The sequence below is a fragment of the Erinaceus europaeus genome, chromosome 2 (genome assembly GCF_950295315.1).
Source record: "Erinaceus europaeus chromosome 2, mEriEur2.1, whole genome shotgun sequence".
Taxonomy (NCBI): domain Eukaryota; kingdom Metazoa; phylum Chordata; class Mammalia; order Eulipotyphla; family Erinaceidae; genus Erinaceus; species Erinaceus europaeus.
The window spans coordinates 202498143-202522446 of NC_080163.1; the positions used below are offsets into that span (position 1 = coordinate 202498143).

General features: G+C 51.1%; 1 protein-coding gene across 4 annotated transcripts in view; it reads right to left on the reverse strand.

Annotated features, from left to right (window-relative positions):
• Positions 1-454: 454 nt before the first annotated feature.
• Positions 455-24304, reverse strand: part of NPNT (nephronectin) — a 44902-nt gene continuing 21052 nt past the window's right edge. The window contains exons 3-8 of one of the 4 annotated variants that reach the window (XM_060186299.1): positions 19563-19613; positions 11364-11456; positions 7566-7685; positions 5921-6040; positions 5556-5690; positions 455-1116 (exon numbers count right to left, since the gene is read on the reverse strand). In XM_060186299.1, coding sequence (XP_060042282.1) covers positions 479-1116; positions 5556-5690; positions 5921-6040; positions 7566-7685; positions 11364-11456; positions 19563-19613 — 1157 coding nt within the window. In that variant the 3' untranslated portion in view covers positions 455-478. The remainder of the gene's footprint in view (positions 1117-5555; positions 5691-5920; positions 6041-7565; positions 7686-11363; positions 11457-19562; positions 19614-24304) is intronic. The other 3 variants (XM_060186301.1, XM_060186300.1, XM_060186302.1) reach the window with 3 other exon arrangements.

The following is a 24304-nucleotide window of genomic DNA, read 5'->3' on the forward strand; positions in this document are numbered from 1 at the left end:
AAAGGAGGGGGAGAGGGAAAAAGAGAAAGGAAGAAAGATAGCAAGAAGGAGGAAGGAGGGGGTCAGGCGGTAGCGCAGCGGGTTAAGCGCACGTGGTGTAAAGCGCAAGGACCGGCATAAGGATCCCGGTTCAAGTCCCCGGCTCCCCACCTGCAGGGGAGTCGCTTCCCAGGCGGTGAAGCAGGTCTGCAGGTGTCTGTCTTTCTCTCCCCTTCTCTGTCTTCCCCTCCTCTCCCCATTTCTCTCTGTCCTATCCGACAATGACGACATCAACAATAACAATAATAACCACAACGAGGCTACAACAACAAGGGCAAAAAAAAAAAAAGGGGAGGGGAATGGCTTCCAGGAGCAGTGGATTCATGGTGCAGGCACTGAGCCCCAGCAATAACCCTGGAGGCAAAAAAGAAGAAGAAGAAGGAAGAAGGGGTGGGGGGAAGGAGAAGAAAGCACACAGGATGGAAGGTGTGACGCCTAGTCAAACAATCAAATACAAGAAGCAAATGCCAGGGGTGCGCACCCCCGCGACACAGAGACACCAAGCAGCGTCCACAGCGAGCCAGCGGTGACCGGGGGCACTGGAGAAGGACAGGACGAGGTCCTGGGTGGACTCAGAGCCACCTGGACGCCACTGACCCCTGGTGACACCCTGCACACAGAACGCCCCCCCCCCCCCCCGCCACTTACTGAACACGTCTCCCCGTGGCTTCTGGGGGTCCGTGTGGATCCTGTTGTCCATGGTGCCGCCTCCGGGGGAGGTGGTGGCCGGGACAGTGGTGGCCGGGGCAGCCGTGCTCATCCTGGGGGTGGGTCTGCCCCTCGTGGGCGGTGGCGGTGGGGGGGTCCTAGGGTGGGTGGGCAGGGGTGGGGGTGGAGGAGGCGTGGGCCTCGGGGTGGGGCGTGGGGTGGGGGGTGGCGTGGGGGGTGCCGTTGGCTTGGCGGTGGGCCTGCTGGTGGGGACGGTGGCGGGAGGGATGTAGGGAGTCCTCGGGGGCCACTGCGTCCTGCCCACATCAGGAATCCGGTTGCTCTGGCCGCCGTCTCCCTTGGACGCACTGCCGTTCCCTCTGGGGCCAGGAATGGGGCCCGAGGGCTCGACCAGGACTCTGGGAATGTCTGCAGGAGGCATACGAAGGCTGTCAGAACAGGGTGGCCCCCCACCCCAAAAGATCAAGAGGTACAGAAACAGGCACACGCAGCCCCCCCTGGGAGTCTGCACGGACAGTCCTTAAATAAATATAATCCAGCAACACCTTATAATCCAGCAACACCTTATAATCCAGCAACACCACTCTTGGGCATTTCTCCAGTGGACACTCAAGCACTAATCAGAAGGGACACATGCAGTCTTGTGTTCACAGCTCCATTATTCACAACAGCCAGAGAGTGGAAGCAGCCAAAATGCTTATCATCAGAGGACTGGCTGACGAAGTTATAGGATAGAGACTCCATGGAATACTACTCTGTCATCAAAAATGATGACATTGGGACAAAATGGATGGAACTGGAGGTGATGATGCTTAGTGAAATAAGAGATGAAAGACAGCTACCAGATGGTTTCATTTCTTTTTTTTTAAAGTTTTTTATATTCATTTATTTACTTTTCCCTTTTGTTGCCCTTGTTGTTTTATTGTTGTAGTTATTGTTGTTGTTGTCGTTGTTGGATAGGACAGAGAGAAATGGAGAGAGGAAGGGAAGACAGAGAGGGGGAGAGAAAGACAGACACCTGCAGACCTGCTTCACCGCCTGGGAAGCGACTCCCCTGCAGGTGGGGAGCCGGAGGCTCGAACCGGGATCCTTACGCCGGTCCTTGCGCTTCGTGCCACGTGCGCTTAACCCGCTGCGCCACCGCCCGACTCCCCCAGATGGTTTCACTTCTATGTGGAATCCAGTGATCTAATTCACACAAACTTGGGGAAAAAAAATAGAATCCAGCAAACTGTTTCTGAGACTTGTGAGATCTGGTGACGATCTTTGGGAGGTGAAGGGCTGGGGACACAGACCTTTGTGTGTGGTGTGACACTTGACCCTGTCATCTTACAGTCCTGTAACCCACTATTAATCACAAATAAATTTAAGAAAAGGGGGGAAAGAAACAAGCACAGAAGCATGCTTTGGGCAAACCATTACTAATACTGCTAGTAGCACTACTATTCTTCTTCCTTCTAATTTTTATTGCTGCCAGAGTGGTCGAGGGTGGGGGCGTGCTAAGTGCCAGCTCTATGAATGTACCAAATCAGTGGCTGTCTTCTTCTTCCTCCCCCCTTCTACGATTTGATAGGACAGAGAGAAATCAAAAGGGGTAGGGGAGACAGGCAAAAAGAGGGAGTGGGAGACATTTGCAGACCTGCTTCACCCCTCACCTTCCCCTTGTAGGAGCCTGGAGGATTTCAACCCGGATCCTTGAGCATGGTAAGTGTGTGCTCAATTGGGTACACCATCACCCACTCCTCCGGCAACCACTTCTTCTCACGGTGCCACTGTGTATCTAGCTTGTTCACAGCTTGCTCAGCCACTCAGCTGTTGTTGGACACCTGGGTGGCTTCCAGGTTTTGGCTATTACACATTGTGCTGCTGTGAACACAGGTGCACACAGATCTTTTTGGATGGGTGTGTTGGGTTCCTTAGGATCTATCCCCAGGAGAGGAATTGCAGGGTCATAGGGCAGGTCCTATTTCTAGCCTTCTGAGAGTTCTCCAGACTGCTCTCCACAGGGGCTGGACCCACTGACATTCCCACCAGCGATGCAGGAGGGCTCCTTTGACCCCACACCCTCTCCAGCATTTGTTGCTGCTACCTTTCTGATGTGTGACATTCTCACAAGAGATAATTTTATTTATTTTTTTTAAGAAGAGACTTTCAGAGGTCGCCAAAATCAATTGTGGAATATTTCTCCGTGGTGATCATCACTGAGAAAATTAATATTTAATCTCCCAGGAATGGTGCATTCCACCCTGGAGAGTGGGCCCCCGACACTTCACCCCTCTAATCCGTCCGTGTCATGCTCTGTGGTTTTCAGTGAATATTTGACTCCAGAAAATTTGAAATCCTAACTACCCCTGCATGGCATGTCTGCTGGATTCTGCCCTTTGGAGGATGCCCATTCCTGGAGGTTTTTGCTTTCCTGTTCACCTGTTGACACAGCCACCCCTGCGGCAAACTAGTTCATGGAAAGCAACACGGCTCGGAGGACAGAAAAAAGGGATCTCTCTGGGGGCTGGCCAGTGGCACACCTGGTAGAGTGCACATGCTACCATGCATTGAGGACCTGGGTTCAAGTCTCCAGTCCCTGCATGCAGGTGGGGAAACTTCATGAGTTGTAGAGCAGAGCTGCAGGTGCCTCTTTCCTTCTCTGTCTCCCTGTTTCCTTCGCTATATGAAAAAGAAGAAAGCAAAGGACCGCCACAAACAGTGGATTCATTTTGCAGGCACTGAGCCCCAGCGCTAATTCTGCTGTGGAAGGAAGGAAGGAAGGAAGGAAGGAAGCCAGGTGGTAGTGCACCTGTTTAGGAGCACACATTACTGTGTATAAGGACCCGGGTTTGAGCCCCCGATCCCCATCTGCAGGGGGGAGGCTTCATGAGCTGCAAAGCAGCTCTGTAAGTGTCTCTCCTTCTCACTTCATATAACCCCTTCCCTTTTAATTTCTATGTGTCCTATCAAATAAATAATGAACAGAAATTGCAAAATAGAACAAGAGGGGAGACAAAAAGCAGAACTTAGACTGGGTTTGGTGTCTCGCAGCAAAGTAAAGGACTCTGGGGGTGAGGGGTGTTTCAGGCCCTGGTGCTGATGGTGGAGGAAGACCTGGAGTGGGGGGAGAGTGTTTTCCAGAAAACAGAGACATTTTACACATGGACCAACAGCTGTATTGACTGTGAACTATTAATCCCTCAATAAAAAAGAAGATAAGTAAATATTTTTTAAAAGGAAGGAAGGAAGGACGGTGAAAGACGGAGAAAGAGTGAAAACAAGAGAGAGCCAAAGGAAAGGAAAGGAAAAATGATCTAGGAGCAATCTGGAAGTGAGCTCAGGGATGCACAGACACCGTCACACAAGCCCCACGGTTTGTCTGCTGTGGTGACAGGCGCTGGTCCAGTCATTGCAAAACCAGCCCCTGGGGGAGAGCTGCCTTACGCTGGTCCTTGCGCTTTGTGCCACGTGTGCTTAACCCGCTGTGCTACCACCCAACTCCCTTTAATCTTTATTTAAAAAATATTAATTTTGGAGCAGCCGTGTTTCTCTCCTCTCCTCTCCCGGGTCAACTAGGAACACCAAAGGAGACCACCTGGGACCTCAACAAGACAGGACTCCAGGAACCCACCCAATCACCGGTGAGTGCAAACACATGTGGCTCGTGGACAGAGAGGAGCCTAGGGAGAGATTAAGTGGATGGCAACAGTCCAGCAGTTTACCAGTGGGGATACTACCTCCAGTCTGTTTCACCAACAAAAAGGCAGCTGAAGGAAGGAGAGGACTCCCCTGAGACTCGCCAAATGCAACTGTGAGTGTCCACTGCTGCTGCCCTCAGAATCTGGGGCAGTGGCAGGGAGGCCCTGTGCTGACACCAGGGGACAGAACTAACCAGGAAACCCAGGAGAAGATCTACAGCTCAGCGGCCTAGCAGTGGGGCTGTACAGTGGGAGCCTTTCAACATTGTTCTCCTGATAAGAACGTGGTGAATAGTTGCCTCAGAACCTACAGACTATAAACAGGAGTGTTTTAGAAACTCACAGGGCCCAGCAGTGCTGCCTGGCTTAGCAGAGAAGCTGAATTGAAGCTTTGGACCCTTGGGGTGTGGGAGTCTCTTTGCATAACCACTGTGCTATCTCTCCCCCACCCTGCTTTATCTCCTGGTCAGGAGTGAGTGATTAAGCTAAGAAGCCTACTTATAGTTTAAAAGCCCTCAGGCTCCCATAGCCTACAGGGAAGAAAAAGAACAAAAGAGGCTTTAAACAGCTCCAACTCAGAGATTGAAATAATATTGAAACAACTGTTAATTTCTACAACTGTGGACTCTTTAAGTACCTTACTTAGACACAAGTCAATCCAGGCAAGAGTTATGTGTATTCCAGTTTCTTGGGGTGAATGACCACATCAATAAAAGCAAGACCAAAAACCACAGTCATATCAATAGATGCAGAGAAAGCCTTTGACAAAATCCAACATCCTTTTATGATCAAAATGCTACAAAAAAAAATGGGAATAGATGGAAAATTCCTCAAGATAGTGGAATATATATAGATAGATAGATAGATATAGCAAACCTACAGCCAACATCATACTCAATGGTGAAAAACTGGAAGCATTTCCCCTCAGAGCTGGTACTAGACAGGGCTGCCCGCTATCACCATTACTAGTCGAATGTAAAACAACCCCCCAATTAAGAAATTTTAAAAAAGAAGCAGCAGCAGCAAGGCATGAGAGAAGGTAGCTACATAGCCCCTGGAGCTAAAGCAGTGTTCAGGCAGCTGGGGGGACACTGCTCGGGCATCCCTGCCCCAGGCCCCCAGGCCCCCAAGCCCCCAGACCCTCGAGCCCCGCTAGGGTCTCACCGTGACACTGGTACTTCCCCCCGATGTACACGAGGTCCAGGCCGTCTTGGCACTTGCAGACGTAGCTCCCAAAGGTGTTGACACACTGGCGGAATGGTGGGCAGGAGGCTCGGCCCAGGGCACACTCATCAATATCTGCAGACACAAGCCACGCACCTGCCACGTGACACAAGTGCCCCTCGGGCACACAGGCCAGAGGCCTCGCTGGGCTCCGGGTTCAGGGCCCTGTGATAGCAGCAGGCTGGGGGCTCAGAGGCCCATTCTCATATCACAGAGACGTTAGCTGGCTTCTAGATCACGACCACCCCTCTAGCTAATGCTTCTACAAGGGCAGGCATGGCTAGGGGTATGGATCCCCCACTCACCCATGCAGGTGCGGCCATCCGGGGCCAGCTGGAGGCCAGGGGACGGGCACTGGCAGCGCACCTGACCCTTTACCACATCACAGTCATACTGGCAGTTGGCCAGGGAGCAGGTCAGGGCACCTGGAAGAGAGAAGGGTTGAAAGGGGGGTACCCTCAGCCTGGGGAGCCAGCACCCCCAAAAGCCTCAACGCTCTAAGTCCCCAGGGGTGGGCGGGACCCCACAGCGGCCACCAGGGTCCCGACACTGCATCTGCAGAACTGATGGAGGAGAAGCCAAGAGGACATCCGGGGCTCAGGCTCACCTTCTCCCTGGGACGGAGCTGGAAGGAATCATCTGAAGTGATAGCAGCCAGAAAGAGGAGGATGAAGATGGGCTGATCTCACTCAGAGACAGAAGTAGAGACATCAGAACAGAAGGGGAAATGCCAAGCAGAACTCGGACTGGGTTTGGTGTCTTGCACCAGAGTAAAGGACTCTGTAAAGGACTCTGGGTAGGACCCTGGTGTGATGGTGGAGGACCTAGGCTGCGGGGGATGGGGGTGTTTTGCAGAAAAGTGAGAAATGTCACATATGGGTCAACGACTGTATTTACTGTAAACTATTAATACCCCAACAAAATAAATTTTTTAAATAAGTCTTGTGTCAGGGGCTGAGAGAGCGCTCACAAGACAGCAGATGCTTTACCTTGTGTGTGGACAAGAGTTCGAGGCCCTGGCACCAACGTGGGAGCAACAGACAGAGGGAAGCATCGCATGCTGTGCAGTGGTGCTGGGGTCTTCCCTTCTATCTCTGCCTTTCTCATTAGTGGATAAAGACAGACAGACAAGTGGGGAGCAGGGGCTTCAGCCCGGGGCCATGAGCACGGTAACCATGTGCTTAACTATGTGTGCCACCAGCCGGCCTCTCAGCCTCTGTGGACGAGAGAGTGTCTGCTAGGCATGGTGAATCTGCGCAGGCGTGGAGACCCTGGCAGAAAAAGTAAAAAAAAAAAACAAAAAAACACAACTCCCCGGGCTGCTAGAGTAATGAACGGAAGGTCGCGAGAGGGCCTCAGTGAGCCAGATGAGCCTGGAATCCAGCCAGAGCCCAGGGGCCAGCACCAGGTCCTCTCCTGGCCAACAGAGGACAGGGAGCCTGTGAAGAAAGCGTCCAGGGGCCTATGTGATGGGTCTGGTTCTGCACGCTGCTTCTAAGTGTGCTACTCTCACCGTGGTCTGCAGGTCCTGGCCCCCCACCCACACTGCAGGGACTGTCAGTCCACCCTGCAGGACCCTGAGCCCACCCACCTTGCAAGGCTCACATCCACCTGCAGGGCCCCCATCCCACCCAACTGCAGGGCCCCCAGCCCACCCACCTGCAGAGTCCCCTAGCCCACCCACCTGCAGGGCCCCCAGCCCACCCACCTGCAGAGTCCCCTAGCCCACCCACCAGCAGGACCCCAGCCCACCCACTGCAAAGCCTCCAGTCCACCCAATTGCAGGACCCCAGCTCACCCACCAGCAGAACACCCACCCCACCCACCTGTAGGACCCCAGTAGACCCTCAGCCCCCTGCAGGCCCCACCCCTACAGACCCTCAGTCCCCTGCAGACCCTCAGCCCCCTGCAGACCCTCAGCCCCCTGCAGGCCCCGGCCGCCCCTCCCACCTGAGCAGGAGCCGTCGGGCATGCGCATGTAGCCGCTGGGGCAGTAGCACTTGAAGCTGCCCCACGTGTTCATGCAGCGGTGCTTGCAGGGCCGAGGCTGCAGGCCACACTCGTTGAGATCTGCAGGGAGGAGGGTGGAGGGCAGAGCGTGAGCCTGGGATAGGAGTGCAGGCCATCGTGGGGAGAGCCGCACAGCTCACACTGGGGCCCAGGCCACATGGGATGGGGGGTGGGGGGGGGGCATGGTGCCGGCCTCGGCTCGGACACGTGCGCACCTGCGTGCAAGGCCCACACCTTCCCGCGTGGCCAGCTACTCATCCTGGCGCTGGCCAAGCCCCCGTGTGCCCGCACGTCCCTCCTGTCCGCCTGGGCAGAGCCGACTAGAGCTGGTGGAGTCTGCGGGAAGCTCCGACCACGCGGCCTCGACCGGTCACTCCTCCCCCAGGCCAAGCTGTGGCCGCAGAGGCCCGGATGCCCTTCCTTAGTCTCTCCTCTGGACACACGTCCGTGCACTGGTCGCAGGCCCCATAGGTGGGTGGGTCCCGTGCTTACTATGATTTATTATTGAATACAGACGGAAAAACTGAGAGGAGAAGAGGAGGAGAGAGCGAGGGAGAGAGACAGACGCCCGCAGCCTTGCTTCACCACTCGTGAAGCTTTCCCCCTGCAGGTGGGGATTGATTTTTTAAATGTTTTTAATTTTCTTTATTATCTTTTATTTATTGGGTAGACACAGTAGGGGAGAGAGAAAGAGAGACACCTGCAGTACTGCTTCACCACTTGCAAAGCTTCCTCCCCTGCAGGTGGGGACCGGGGGCTCCAACCGGGTCCTTGAGCACAGTAACATATGCGCTCAAAACAGGTGCGCCACCACCCGGCCCCTCTTTTATTTTTCCGTTTTGTTTATCATTGTTGTTACTGATGTCGTCGTTGTTGGATAGGACAGAGAGACATGGAGAGAGGAGGGGAAGACCGAGAGGGGGAGAGAAAGACAGATACCTGCAGACCTGCTTCACCGCCTGTGAAGCGACTCCCCTGCAGGTGGGGAGCCGGGGGCTTGAACTGGGATCCTCATGTTGGTCCGCTTTGTGCCACCTGCGCTTAAGCCACTGTGCCACTACGCAGCTCCCTGATTTTTTTTTTTACTGTTTTATTTGGGTGCTCATGGTTCACAGTACAGCTCTTGACACCCGGGTGCAATTTCACATCTCCCCACATCTGCAAAAGCCTCTCATCCCCAACTTGGGTCTTCTTCCACCATCAAGCACAAAGGCCCCTAAGCCCCTTAGTGCCTCCCCTGTCCTCCTGCCCCAGGCTTTTTGTTGTTGTTGTTTTGGTGCAATGCACCAAACTCAGTTCAAGTTTCAGTTTGCATTTTCTGTTTCTGCTCGTTTCTTAAGTTCTGCCTGTGAGTGAGATCATCCAGTATTACTGATCCTTCTGTTGTCACTCAGTATGACTCCTTCAGCTTCATCTGAGATGGTGCAAAGGAGACAACTCCATCACTTTTAACAGCAGTATATTATTCCATGGTTCCTATAAAAGCCACAACTTTCAGGAATCGGCAGTAGCGCAGCGGGTTAAGCGCACGTGGTGCCAAGTGTAAGAACTGGCGTAAGGATCCCAGTTCAAGCCCCCAGCTCTCCACCTGCAGGGGAGTCATTTCACAGGTGGTGAAGTAGGTCTGCAGGTGTCTGTCTTTCTCTCCCCTTCTCTGTCTTCCCCTCCTCTCTCCATTTCTCTGTCCTATCCAACAATGCTGACATTAATAACAACAACAACAACAAAAATGATAAACAAGGGCAACAGGGATTCCGGCTGTAGTGCAGCAGGTTAAATGCATGTGGCGCAAAGCGCAAGGATCAGCGTAAGGATCCAGGTTTGAGCCCCCGCTCCCCACCTGCAGGGGAGTCGCTTCACAGGCGGTGAAGCAGGTCTGCAGGCGTCTGTCTTTCTCTCCCCCTCTCTGTCTTCCCCTCCTCTCTCCATTTCTCTCTGTCCTATCCAACAACAACAACAACAGTAATAACTACAACAATAAAACAACAAGGGCAACAAAAAGGGAATAAATAAATATTTAAAAAAAACAAGAGCAACAAAAGGAAGAAAAATAAAATAAAAGCCACGACTTTCTTACTCATTCATCTGTCATGGGATATCTGGGTTATTTCCACATTTGGGCTGCTATTAACTGTGCAGTCATGGTGATGGGAGGCTGGTCAGCCTCCCCTGCCACTCGAGGAAGACGGGTCCTGAAATGGGTGCAGCCTGCACGGCTCCCAGCTGTGACCATGAGCGGCGAAATCAGACCAATAGAGACTCTGAGGTTGCACAGGCTCTGGTGCTGAATATAAAGATCTATCTGGGCCCTGGAGCCAGTGGGTGGAGGTAATGTAAATAGTCAATTCTATCCACAGAATTTTTTTAAATAAATATTCATTTATACCCTTTTGTTGCCCTTGTTTTATTGTAGTTATTATTGATGTTGTTATTGTTGGATAGGACAGAGAGAAATGGAGAGAGGAGGGGAAGACAGAGAGGGGGAGAGAAAGACAGACACCTGCAGACCTGCTTCACTGCCTGTGAAGTGACTCCCCTGCAGGTGGGGAGCCTGGGGGCTCGAACCGGGATGCTTACGCCGGTCCCTGAATCACGTGTGCTTAACCTGCTGCACTACTGCCCGGCTCCCAGAATTTTTTCTAGAATAGGAGCTACTCTCTGCCCTAATCCAACTCTCTAGCCCTTTACTCTGACACTATTTTCTCAGACAATATTTTTATCCAGCTTCACACTAGCTGTCAAACTCACACAAACATTATCATAGTCGTGGACACTTAGATGCCTAAAATGGACTTTCTAGTTTTCTTTCACTCCAAGATCCCTAATCTCATCTGCTCTGTTCCTACTTTATGGTATCTGTTCACTAATCATTTTGTCTCACTTTATGTCCTGCCACCTTCCAAACACCAAGCTGCAGATGCTACCATGATGCCACCCTGACCTCCCTGGGCAGACGCCCTCACCCATGTGCCCTGGAGCCTCCCCTCCCCAGAGCCCTGCCCCACTAGGGACAGACAGACACAGGCTGGGGGTGTGGATCCCCCTGCCAACACCCATGTCCAGCGGAGAAGCAATGACAGAAGCCAGAGCTCCCACCTTCTGCTCCCCATAAAGAATTTTGGTCCAGTGGGGCAGGAGGCAAAAAAAAGTATCCTTTGGTAAAAATTTTACTATTATTATTATTATTATTTTGCCTCCCAGGTTATTGCTGGGACTCAGTGCCTACACTACAAATCCACTGCTCCTAGAGGCCATTTTTTTCCTATTTTTGTTGCCCCCGTTACCCTTGTTGCCCTTGTTGTTGTTATTGTTGTTGTCATTACTGTTGTTGGATAGGACAGAGAGAAATGGAGAGAGGAGGGGAAGACAGAGAGGGGGAGAGAAAGACAGACACCTGCAGACCTGCTTCACCGCCTGTGAAGCGACTCCCCTGGAGGTGGGGAGCCGGGGGCTTGAACTAGGATCCTTAAGAAAAAAATTATTTGAAATGATAAATTAAGTAACCAGGCTGCTACTTAGAGCAGTCACAGTAAGAGACGCTCCCCAGCTCCTGGATCCTGCACATGGCCGCACAGCGCGCAGCTCCCAGGATCTGTGTCAGAGGGACTCCCCGACCCCTCAGAGCAAAAGGTGGGCTCCTCTCTCTGCCTGGGCTGCTGCCGCCCCCAACTCAGCAGGCACCAGCCATAGAGAAGCAGGGAAGTGGCGGGGGGGTCCTGGAGGGGCCCGGAGTCCTACCTTGGTTGCAGGTCTTGCCGGCATATCCAGGGTGGCACTTGCACTTGTTGGGGCCCACACACTCCCCGTGCTTACAGGCCGGCTGGCACACCGCTGCGGAGAGAGGACACTGAGTCACTGCCAGCCAGCCAGGGACCGCCACCCACTGTCTCACCGCACAGGTCGAGCCCGAGCACACACACATACATAGACGAGGGGCTTGGAATACTACTCAGCAGTGAAGAAGGATGAAGTCGCCTTCTTCACCTCATGTGGGATGGAGCTGGAAGGAACCATGTGAAGTGAGAGCAGCCAGAAAGAGAAGGATGAAGATGGGATGATGTCACTCACGGACAGAAGTGGAGAAATCAGAACAGAAGGGGAAACGCCAAGCAGAACTTGGACTGGGTTTGGTGTCTTGCACCAAAGTAAAGGACTCTGGGTAGGAGGGGTGTTTTCAGGTCCTGGTGCTGATGGTGAAGGAGGAGCTAGGCTGGGGGCGGGTGGTAGAGTGTTTTACAGAAAACTGAGACATTTTACACATGGACCCACAACTGTATTGACTGTAAACCATAAATCATCCCTTCCAGAAAAAAAAAAAATACATTGTGAAAAAATAAATAAAAGAATCACAAAGCTGGCCCGTGCTGGGATGGGGAGCACACACAGGCTCACACGTGTCACTGTGTGTGCGTAAGCACGTGTCTGCATAGGTGTGTGTGTGCGCGCAAATCACTCTGCCCTGGAAAGACTTGCTAGACCTGAGATTCACACTCAAATAGTCAAGAAACCGTGACCGCATAAGGAGACATGGAGCTTTCCCGGCACCGCACCACACTCTCAGACCCCCTCCCCCAGACCACAGGGCATCCTTCTTAGCCAAAGCTGTCGGTCGCCGGTGAACTCCGGAGGCATCCCACCCACAAAGCCACACACCACTGACTTCTGCCAGAAGTGGCAAGAGAGAAGTGACAAGGAGAAAATTGTGGTGCAGAAACACAGTGTTTGTGAGCCAGAAGCTCATTAACTCCAAGTGTCTGTGGTGGAGAGAAAGAAAACAGGATGACGGTTCCTACAGAAAGACTCTCCTGCCTGAGGCTCTGAGCTCCTGGATAAAATTATTAACAATAACTATGATAATGACAATAATAAATAATAATAATAAGGCTGGGGAGGCATCACGGTGGTTCTGCAAGAGACTCTCCTGCCTGAGGCTCTGAGCTCCTGGGCTCAGGCCCCAGCACCACCAGGGCTCTGGATAAAATTATTAACAATAACTATGATAATGACAATAATAAATAATAATAATAAGGCTGGGGAGGCATCACGGTGGTTCTGCAAGAGACTCTCCTGCCTGAGGCTCTGAGCTCCTGGGCTCAGGCCCCAGCACCACCAGGGCTCTGGATAAAATTATTAACAATAACTATGATAATGACAATAATAAATAATAATAATAAGGCTGGGGAGGCATCACGGTGGTTCTGCAAGAGACTCTCCTGCCTGAGGCTCTGAGCTCCTGGGCTCAGGCCCCAGCACCACCATCAGCCAGAGCTGAGCAGGGCTCTGGTATCTCTCTCATTAAAATGAAATAAATTAAAAATAATGCCTATGATTTATTCAGGTGAGGGAAACAACAAAAGACTCTCCTGCCTGAGGTTCAAAGGTCCCAGGTTCCATCCCCAGCACCACCATCAGCCAGAGCTGAGCAGGGCTCTGGGGTAAAGAAGAAAGCAGAGGGAGTCAGGCGGTAGCACAGCAGCTTAAGCGCAAGGACCGGCATAAGGATCCCAGTTCGAGCCCCCGGATCCCCACCTGCAGGGGAGTCGCTTCACAGGCGGTGAAGCAGGTCTGCAGGTGTCTGTCTTTCTCTCCCCCTCTCTGTCTTCCCTTCCTCTCTCCACTTCTCTCTGTCCTATCCAACAATGACAACATCAATAACAATAATAACTACAACAAGGGCACCAAAAGGGAATAAATAAAAATAAATAAATATTTTTTTAAAAAAGAAGAAGAAGAAGAAAGGAGAGATGGGGAGGGGAGAGGAACAGAAAACCAAAGAGAAAGGAAACTTCTGGAACTCTCCGTGTCTGTCAAGGTAGCAACCTCTCCAAGTAAAAGGAACTGGAGTCAGTCTGAAAACATGAAAGAGCTATTTAGAAAGCAACACTCACGAGCATGGAAGGGTCCCCGCTGGGGGAAACACTCCAGACCACTGTGCTTACAGTCCCAGGGCGGCACTGCCCTTTGACCCCTGCCTGGCCTGCGTTGAGAACAGGGGCCGCAAAGGTGTTTACTGTCCTATAGGGAGGCGGGGAGGGGGGAGAGAGAGAAAGAAGAAAGGGAAAGGGAGGGGGTGACAGATGAAAGAAAGGAGAAAAGAAAGAAAGAAAGAAAGAAAGAAAGAAAGATGAAGAGGAAGAAAGAGAAGAGAGGAAGGGGGAGAAAGGAAGGAAGAAAGAAAGGGAGGAAAGGAGGGAAATAAAATAAGGAAGGGAAGGAAAGAAAGAAAGGAAGAGAAAGGAGGGAAAGAAGGAAGAAATAAAAGGAGGGAGGGAAAGGGAGGGGAGGGAGGGAAAGGAAAGGAAAGAAAGAAAGAAAGAAAGAAAGAAAGAAAGAAAGAAAGAAAGAAGAAAGAAAGAAAGAGGGGTCGGGTGGTAGTGCAGTGGGTTAAGTGCAGGTGGTGCAAAGCGCAAGGACCAGCGTAAGGATCCCGGTTCGAACCCCAGCTCCCCACCTGCAGGGGAGTCGCTTCACAGGCGGTGAAGCAGGTCTGCAGGTGTCTGTCTGTCTCTCCCCCTCTCTGTCTTCCCCTCCTCTCTCCATTTCTCTCTGTCCTATCCAGCAACGATGACATCAAGAACTACAACAATAAAACAAGGGCAACAAAAGGGAATAAATAAAATAAATTTTAAAAAAGGAGAGGTGACAAGAAAGAAAGAGGGGGGTCAGGGAAGAAAAAGGAGGAGAGAGGTAGGGGGCGAGGAGAGAAGACAGAAGGCTTCAGTGGCAGAAACCACCTGCCTGCAGGACTTTCAGCATCTCTGACACAGAGCAGAGGCAGGGCTGGAGCTAGCACACCTGCCCTGCCATAGATATGGCCTGGGTTCGAGCCCCATCACCACATGGAAGTACCACTTGCAGGAGGCTGCTCAGAGGCCTCCCCAGACTCCCCCCTCTCCTCCCCAGCCCTGTCTGTCCATCTCTGTAGGAAGTCTTGGTGTGTGTGTGTGTGTGTGTGTGTGTGTGTGTGTGTGCAGGGGAGGGGGAAGTTTGCATCAAGGCAGGAACCCCCCAGAGTGAAATGAACAGCAGAGCCAGGCTCAGTCTCATCCCAGAAAAGGCTCTGGGACCGAGGGGGAGGGGAAAACAGGTAGAGTGTGTGGGTATTCATACACACACACACACACACACACACACTCACGCACACGCACGCACACGCACACACACAGGCAGGTGGCAAGAAGACCAGGTACATGGGCCTGGGGGGATAGCAGGTCAGGACCCCCTGAGCCTGAGCCTGAGCCTGAGCCTGGTGGGGACACAGCCTGGCTGTCCCCTGGTCCCCTGCCAGATCACAGTCGCACTCAGGTTGCCATGCCAGAAGAGCTGGTAAAACGCAGGAGTCAGCTCATTCTTTCAACTGGAAGGAGAAACCAGTCAGACCAGCCGGGCAGACACAGTCCCGTCAGCCCGCCAGGCTCTGGGCGCCCCTCCCCGCCCACACTGCCCCTGGGGTTGGGGTGGGGGGTGGGCAGCTCCTGAGCTGAGGAGTGGGGCTCCACATCCGATTACGCAATTTCCCTCCCTTCCTTTCCTTCTTTCTCCCTCTCCCTCAGCTGTTTTTAAATACTTTTTATTTACTTTTTGATACTTACTTTTTTTTATTGGCTAGAGATAGGAGTCAAAAGGGAAGCTGGGAGAGAGACAGAGAGACACCTGCAGCCCTGCTTCACCACCTGCATAGCTTCCCTCCAGCAGGTGGGGACCGGGGACTTGAACCGGGGTCCTTGAGCCCTGTAATGTGTGCGCTCGAACAGGAGCGCCACCACACGACCCCCAGCATTACTTTCTGATTAAGAACTTAGACTCATGAACTATAGATGAGGACTAAGCACGCCTATCAATTGCTAATTCAGAGCAGGCGTTAAAGCAAGGGCTTCCTGTCTGTGTGGTGCTGTCTCCCAGGAGCTACCCAACCCAGCAGGGATCTATTTTCTCTCTCAGGTATCTATTCTCAATCTCTCTCTCTCTCTCCCTCTCTCTCTCTCTCCCTCTCCCCCTGCCCCTCCCCTTTCCCCTCTCCCTCTCTCCCTCTCCCTCTCTCCCTCTCCCTGTCTCTCCCTCTCTATCTCTCTCCCTACTTCCCTTGTGTTTCCTAAACAGCTGAAGGCAATAGGCCCCCCTGCAGCTCCCATCCACTTTCCCCAGTCCAAACGACACACTCCCTGCCCCTTCCCGGATAAACATCCTCCCCAAAAAATGGGTGCTCACAGCTTAAGAGGCATTTTAAAGTGTGTCTTCATGGTCATGGGGGAGTGGAATTCAGACTCATGCCAGACTAGTTAAAAACAAACAAACTAAAAAAAGACAGAGGAGTGACAGAGAGAGAGAGAGAGAGAAACATGAAGAGACCACAGCACCAAGTTTACATCAGTGCTGTGGAAGCCAGGCTGGAAAGCTGAGCTGTGCACATGGCCAAGCAGGGCACTGCCCCCAGGGAACTAGTCACCAAGCTGCAGATGCTGCCATGACGCCATCCTTTCCTCCCTGGGCAGACGCCCTCACCCATTTGTCCTGGAGCCTCCCCTCCCCAGAGCCCTGCCCCACTAGGGACAGACAGACACAGGCTGGGGGTGTGGATCCACCTGCCAACACCCATGTCCAGCGGAGAAGCAATGACAGAAGCCACAACTCCCACCTTCTGCTTCCCCATAAAGAATTTTAGTTCAGGGAGTCAGGCAGTAGCGCAGCAGGTTAAGCGCACGTGGCGCAAAGCGCAAGGACCGTCATAAGGATCCCGGTTCGAGCCCCCGGCTCCCCACCTGCAGAGGAGTCGCTTCACAGGTGGTGAAGCAGGTCTGCAGGTGTCTGTCTTTCTTTCCCCCTCTCCATTTCTCTCTGTCCTATTCAACAACAACAGCAATGTCAATAATAATAATAACCACAAGGGCAACAAAAAGGAAAAAATAGCCTCGAGGAGCAGTGGATTTGTACTGCAGTCACAACACTGAGCCCCAGCAATAACTCTGGAGGCAAAAAGAAAAAAAAAGATTTTTATTTATTCATTCCCTTTTTTTGCCCTTGTTGTTTTATTGTTGTAGTTATTGCTGATGCCGTTGTCATTGGGTAGGACAGAGAGAAATGGAGAGAGGAGGGGAAGACAGAGAGGGGGAGAGAAAGACAGACACCTGCAGACCTGCTTCACCACCTGTGAAGCGACCCCCTGCAGGTGGAGAGCCGGGGGCTTGAACCGGGATCCTTAGGCTGGTCCTTGTGCTTTGCGCCATCTGTGCTTAACCCGCGGCGCTACCGCCCAACTCCCTGCTTTTGTTTTTTTGTTTTCTTTCAGACAGGTGAGAGACAGAGAGACACCACAACTTATGAAGCTACCTGTGTGTGTGTGTGATGCTTCCACATGCTGTCCGGGGGCTTGAACGGGAGTCCCAGTGCATGATTGCTCTCTACGAATCACCTCCCGGCCCCTGGCATCTGGAGTCTGAGGGCATCTCTCTGCCTGGCCTGGGAGGCCCCTCCACTTGCCCCCTTTATGCTGCGGGATTTCGCTGTGTCCTGGTCGCCCCCCACACAGGGCCACCACCCCCGAGACCCTCCATCTACCAGCCCCTCCACTCCCACAATGCTGGGGAGGCCTGGAGCTTCCCTGGGGCTGAGAGGGGGTGAGGAGCCCGCAGTGATGGGCCCAGCCCCCGAGTGGAGGAGGGAGATGCCCTCACTACTTATCTGTAGAGAGAAGCCTCAGCTGAACCCCCAGTGGAATGAATCTCTCCACAGGAGGGAAGGGGCTGGGAGGGGTTCCCCCTCTGCTCAGCCTGTACCTCCAGCCCGGCTCCTTCCTCCTTGGACACAGACGATGTCGAAAACACGGGGCCATGTTTTCCAAGCCTTCCCAGCACCCAGTTGAGCTGCCCTTTCTGTTCCCATCTCCTCTTCAAAAGGCCCAGATCCCATCACGTGAATCACAGAAGCTGGACACACAACAGTGGCCTGTGAAGCAGACATGGTCTCTCTCTCTCTCTTTCTCTCCCTCCCTGAGCACTTCGGTTCCTCCCCCTTAGTTTCAAGATGCTTCTCCTTTGGGTAGGCTGCGGGAGCCATGTGAGACTAACCCTGAAAATGGGACAGAACAGGTCCCAGGCAGAGAAAGGCAAGCCCTCCGACCAAGGTGGTTTCAGCGAGAACTGGCGGAGAATCATTCTCAAAGGTGATCTGCACAAGGTGGCGGCCGTGCACAGAACGGGTCCAACGGCAACCAGGACGGGCCCCAAAGCAACGCTGCTCAGAGTTCTGGGGTCAGCCTGTGCCCCTGGACCACTCACTCCAACACACACACACATATCAACAGTCGCTTTCCCAGGTAGGGTCAGAGAAGTTCAAGACAATGGCCAGTGCCTCCCGGCTGGGATGGCCAAAAACAATCCCCGAACCCAGGTCTGCTGCTGAGAAAGTCTACTTCCTGCTCTTTCTACGGCTCCCCCCTTCCTCAGAACCTTACTCCCCCAAGGCCCCAGCCCCTCTGTCCCATCACCCCCAACCACTGCCGTGTGGGTCTGATGATCCTTTATATTATTCTTATTGTAGTTATTATTGACGTCGTTGTTGGATAGGACAGAGAGAAATGGAGAGAGGAGGGGAAGACAGAGAGGGGGAGAGAAAGACAGACACCTGCAGACCTGCTTCACGGCCTGTGAAGCGACTCCCCTGCAGGTGGGGAGCCGGGGGCTCGAACCGGGATCCTTATGCCGGTCCTTGCGCTTTGCGCCACCTGTGCTTAACCCGCTGCGCCACCGCCAGACTCCTGGGTCTATTGATCTTGACACTGCTTATTCTGATCCAATACCTAGGCCCTGTGGTCCAGGACGTGGCATAGTGGATAAAGCATTGGACTCTCAAATATAAGGTCACAAGTTTCATCCCTGTCAGCACATGTACCAAGAGTGACATCTGCTTCTTCCTCTCTCCCTCTCCCTCTCTCTCTCTCATTAATGAATAAATTAAAAAAAAAAAATACCTAGGCCCTGACTTTTTTCAAGTCTCCGTTTCTTTCTAGAACGACCAGTCTGGGGCCAGGTGGTGGTGCACCTGTTTGTGCGCAAATGTTATAGTGCACAAGGACCCAGGTTCAAGCCCCTGGTCCCCACTTGCAGGGGGAAAGCTTTGTGGAGCGATGAAGCAGGGATGCAGGTGTCTCTCTGTCTCTCTCCCTCTCTGTCTCTCCCTTTTGCTCAATTTCTGGCTGTCTCAATCCAATAAATAAAGATAATGAAAAAAAAATTAGAACTACCAGTCCTGCCTCCTTAAAAACACATCCTCCCTCACCTGCTAGGAGAGTTATTATTATTATTATTTTATCCATCGTTTTCACAAAGTAGAATTTTATGTATTTGGACAAAATGTTCCACTAATGTGTCACGGGTGTGGGGGTGGAGGGGCAGGACAGTGTTAAGTGAGATTAATCTCTTTCCAAAAATGTTTTCAAGAAGAAAGCCTTTCATGTCAAAACAACAGCGTTGAGGAATGGGTACCCTTGGGACATCTAAAGCATGTCATAGAAGAAAGGCCTTTCTTACCTGACTTCTCCCCCAGGAGAATTACTTTATGCCAGATCATTCTCTCAGGTTAATGACAGGCTGGTAGTTAGTAAATCTCACCTGGGAGACTTTTCTTTTGTTGCTTAATTTGCTTCTCTAAGCATTAAAAATAATGTTTTAGAAGACACTAGTGTCCTCTAGGTTAGAATAAAGGTGAATTGGTTATAGACTTGTAAGCCAGGAGAGAGGAATGAGCAATAGAAAGGGGGAAGCTGAAGGTCAGAAATAAAATTGGCTTAGAAAAGTTAACACAAACACACACAACTCCCCCCCCCAACCCCAACCCCAACACAGGATCTAATGTTAGGCTTATTGACATACAATTATTAGAGGTTATGCCTTTTAAGACATTATTAGTCAAAAATTATTCCAAGAACTATGTCCGTCTAACCTTTGAGCTGGCACTGTATCCTTGCTATTCTCTGCTTTAAGACGTAGAAAGCTGCAAAACAAAGTCCAAAAAAAGAAATTCCACATCTTTTCTCTGTAAGGAGGCTGGACTTGGGAATTTATCAACGTGTTACATTCCAGGAGACTTACACATAGTCAACTCTGAGGGCTTTTCTGAAACAATAACAACAACACAATCTAGGACATGTTTAAAATAGTAATATTGTTGTCACCGTTCTGCCATGACCAAACACTGCGCAGGAGAAATATTAACCAGTAATGGAGGCTGTGCTATTCGGCCAAAGTGCCAGATCTTCGGTTAAAATACTTCAGGCCTTTTGTGGGAACTTCCGATTCAACTGTTTTGTTTTGTTTTTCATACTCAGAATATTAATTTGGGCTTCCAAGAGACGGTATCCTTTTACTTTAGTATGTGGTGGATAAAATATCTGCAAGAAATTAAAACCTTGGATCAATTTGTGACCGAGGCTGGGGCTTTCGAATTGATTTGTCTTTACTTACCTGTTGCTCATACCGGGGTGGGGTGGGGGTCTCCTTGCCTCCCCCAACTCTGGGAGGGGCCATTAAGGAATGTTTTCCTTTCTTTCCGCTGCATTCTCTTCATGCACAGCTGCTTTTGATTGCTGATGGCAATGGGCTATCTCACTTGAAGGTACATAAACAGCTCGGTTTTAATGACAGCCCACGCAAAAAACCAGAAGCACCACTAAGGGGCCCGGGGTCACGCAGCCTCAAGAGCCTCGAGGTAAGGGAACAGGTGAGTTCATCTTCTCCTATGATGACACCTTCTCTCTCTCTCTCTCTCTCTCTCTCTCTGACATAACTTATCCACCTCAGCTTTCAACTTGTGCCTTTATTTACACGATTTAAAAATGAGGTGAACAGAGCCTTCTTCTGAGTAACATCCGAAGGAAGTAAGGTTCTAAGTTCCATCTGATTCAGTGAGAGCAATAAATCTGAGTATTGAGCCAGAGAGACTGCTCTGTAATTATAAAATCACACATCACATTAGCTTGTTAGACATTGGTTTTCTCCTACCACCACCCCACACACATTGGTTAGGTTTGTAGTAAGAGAGAACTTTGCTTTTTATTGTTGTTGATATTAATTTGAAAAGGACTCACCAGACCTGGTGGCTGACACCTTTCTTAATATAGTTTAATGAAATGCCTCCGTGAGCCAATGCTGAGCCAAAGGCTGACATTAATCAAAGCATAAACTGCAAATTCCCTGCCAGCTCAGTGTTCGGGGGCTATGAATCTGTATTAGGAGGGAGGGATATTAAAAGGATACCGTTTCTTTCATACGCTTTAATTGCCAATTTTGAAATGATCTAATCCAACAACAAAAAAATATTAAGTGATTTTTCAAAGGTAGACAACTCAATAAAGAGTAGCAAATGCCATTCCTCTCTAACGAGTCCTAGTAGTACCGCACAGCTGTGTATGATTTGCTCCATCTCAGCCTGACTTAAAGTCAGATCCCAGGTCTCCTGCTTAACATAAAGTCAGCCTTGGCACACAACAGAACGGATGTCACGGTGCCACTACACTTACCCACAGGCAGGGCAGGTAATGTAATGCTTACGCAAAAAGGTTTTTTCTTTTTCTTTCTTTACTTTTTTATTGTCTTGATTTATTGGCTAGAGACAGCCAGAAATCGAGAAGAAAGGGGGAGATACAGAGAGACACCTGCCAGCCCTGCTTCACCACTCGCAAAGCTTTCCTCCTGCAGGTGGGGACTGGGGGCTTGAACCTGGGTCCTTGCACATTGTAACGTGTGCGCTCAACCAGGTGCGCCACCACCCGGCCCTGACTTCCTTCTTCTTTTATAATATATAGATATATAGAGAGTTTGTATTTATTTTTTTTCTTGGATATATATATATATAGAGAGAGAGAGAGAAATTGAGTGGGATGGGGAAGGTAGAAAGGGAAAGAGACAGACTCCTGCAGCTCTGCTTCACCTCTCCTGAAGCTTTCCTCCCTGCAGGTGGGGACCGGAGGCTCAAACCCGGGTCCTTATGCGATACAATATGTGTGCTCAACCAGGTGTGCCACTGACCGGCCCCCCAGCAAAAGGACTCTCATATCTGAGGCTTTAATGGACTGTCCCAGGTTTAATCCCCTGCACCACCACAAACCATAGCTCAGCAGTGCTCTTGAAAGAAAAGAAATTATATACATATATGTATATTTTCCCATTAACTTAAGACTTCTAGCAGAATACATTAGTCAGTTTCCCGTATCTGAAACTTGGTACTGCAGAACTAGACACAACCACATTTTCCATCAAATAATATGAAACCCACTGGGAATGGCTTGCAGATAGTTTCTGGACTCATCTCTGTTGCCACCCGAGGACGACATGACAGGCAAAGAGCATCAGTGTCGGTAAATGCTGCCGGAAATAAATGCCCTGCACGAATGCCGTCTGCGGTATAAAGTCCACCAGGAGAGAGTCACGAGTAGCATGTGACCTAGGAAAACCTGTCCGGTCGTCCCCCGGCAGTCCTGCGGTATCTCTACGGCCAGGAAGCCCTGCTTGCCGGGAAAAGCAAGGATGCCGTGTTGAGGCTGCAGCCTGTCAGCCATGGCTTACGGGCCCAGTGCTGGGTCCCCTCGAGGGAGCCGACAGCAGTTAAGCACGTTGTCTGCGGAGTCGAGACTCCTCCAGGACAGAGGGACTTGGTAGTGGCGCCACGTGTTGGCGAGGATGTGGGGGAGATCGGAGCTGGTGCCCGCCTCCGTTCTAGACAACACTCTGGTGCATCCTCAGACGCTAAGGCTCCGGCCGCCCTGCACTCTTATCCGTCCCCACTCCCGGTGGGGATCTAGAACACGTGAAAGCATGGGGCCCGTGTTAGATCATTGTGGTGAACAGGTAACTGTATTGTATTCATCTATCATCTTCAAGTCTGTGAGCAACTCTCTGCCCTAATCCTGCTTCCTAATTTTCTTTTTTCTTTTTTCTTTCTTCCAGGGTTATTGCTGGGGCTCAGTGCCTGCACCATGAATCCACTGCTCCTGGAGGCCATTTTTCCCCCTTTTGTTGCCCTTGTTGTAGCCTTGTTGTGGTTATTATTGTTGTTGTTGATGTTGTTCGTTGTTGGATAGGACAGAGAGACATGGAGAGAGGAGGGGAAGACAGAGAGGGGGAAAGAAAGACAGACACCTGCAGACCTGCTTTACCGCCTGTGAAGTGACTTTCCTGCAGGTGGGGAGCTGGGGACTCGAACCGGGATTCCTACGACGGTCCTTGCGCTTGGCACCACATGGGTTTAACCCGCTGCTGTACCACCCAACCCCCCTATTTCCTAATTCTACTCTCAACTCTGACCCCATCTTCCCAGACAATATTTCTAGTCCACCCCCATGTTAGCTGTCAAGCTCAAGCAAAGATTATTAAGACATAGGAACATTCCTCAAATAGACTTCCTAGTTTCCTTCCACTGTAAGGTTCCTGTTCTCACCTACTCTATTCCTACTTTATGGTTCCTGATTATTAAACATTTTATCCTGCTTTATATCTTACTGCCATCCTGTCCTCCCTGGGCAGACGCCCTCACCCATGTGTCCTGGAGCCTCCCCTCCCCAGAGCCCTGTCCCACTAGGGACAGACAGACACAGGCTGGGGATGTGGGTCCACCTGCCAACACCCATGTCCAGCAGAGAAGCAATTACAGAAGCCACAACTCCCACCTTCTGCTCCCCATAAAGAATTTGGATCCAGACTCCCAGAGGGATAAAGAACAGGGAAGCTTCCAATGATAGGGAGAAAATGACCGGAGGACTCTGTACCCACATTCCACCAGGACCTGAAGTGGAATCTTGTTTTTATCCCATCACTGAAAGAGAAGTGAATCAGAAAAACACCAGAGGAAGCCAGGCACTGTTTCTCTTATCTGAGAGAGAAGAGGGAAAAAGGAAAGACACCCGGAAGTACTAATAAGTTTAGAGGTGACTTAGGAAGAGAAGAGAGTTGGGCGGTGGCGCAGCAGGTTAAACGCATGTGGCACCAAGCGCAAAGACCGGCATAAGGATCCCGGTTCGAGCCCCCGGCTCCTCACGTGCAGGGGAGTCGCTTCCCAGGTGGTGAAGCAGGTCTGCAGGTGTCTGTCTTTCTCTCCCCCTCTCTGTCTTCCCCTCCTCTCTGCATTTCTCTCTGTCCTATCCAACAATGATGACATCAATAAAGACAACAATAAGAACCAACAAGGGCAACCAAAAGGAAAATAAATAAATATTTAAAAAAATTTTTAAAAAAGAAAGGAAGGAAGAGGAGGTAGACCATTCAAAAAATGGGGGAAAAATACATATATGTAACCAGCCCATATCTGTGAGCTTGGGATGGGACACAGAACTCTGGTGGTGGGAACCATATGGAATTGTATGCCTGTTATCTTACAATTTTATAAGTCAATATCATCACTAATAAAAAATAAATTATATGGGGTTAAAAAATAATTAATTGGGAGCCGGGTGGTGGTGCGGCAGATTAAGCGAACGTGGCACAAAGCGCAAAGACCGGCGTAAGGATCCCGGTTCGAACCCCCGGCTCCCCACCTGCAGGGGAGTCGCTTCACAGGTGGTGAAGCAGGTCTGCAGGTGTCTGTCTTTCTCTCCCCCCTCTCTGTCTTCCCCTCCTCTCTCCATTTCTCTCTGTCCTCTCCAACAACAATGACATCAATAACCACAACAATGTTAAACAAGGGCAACAAAA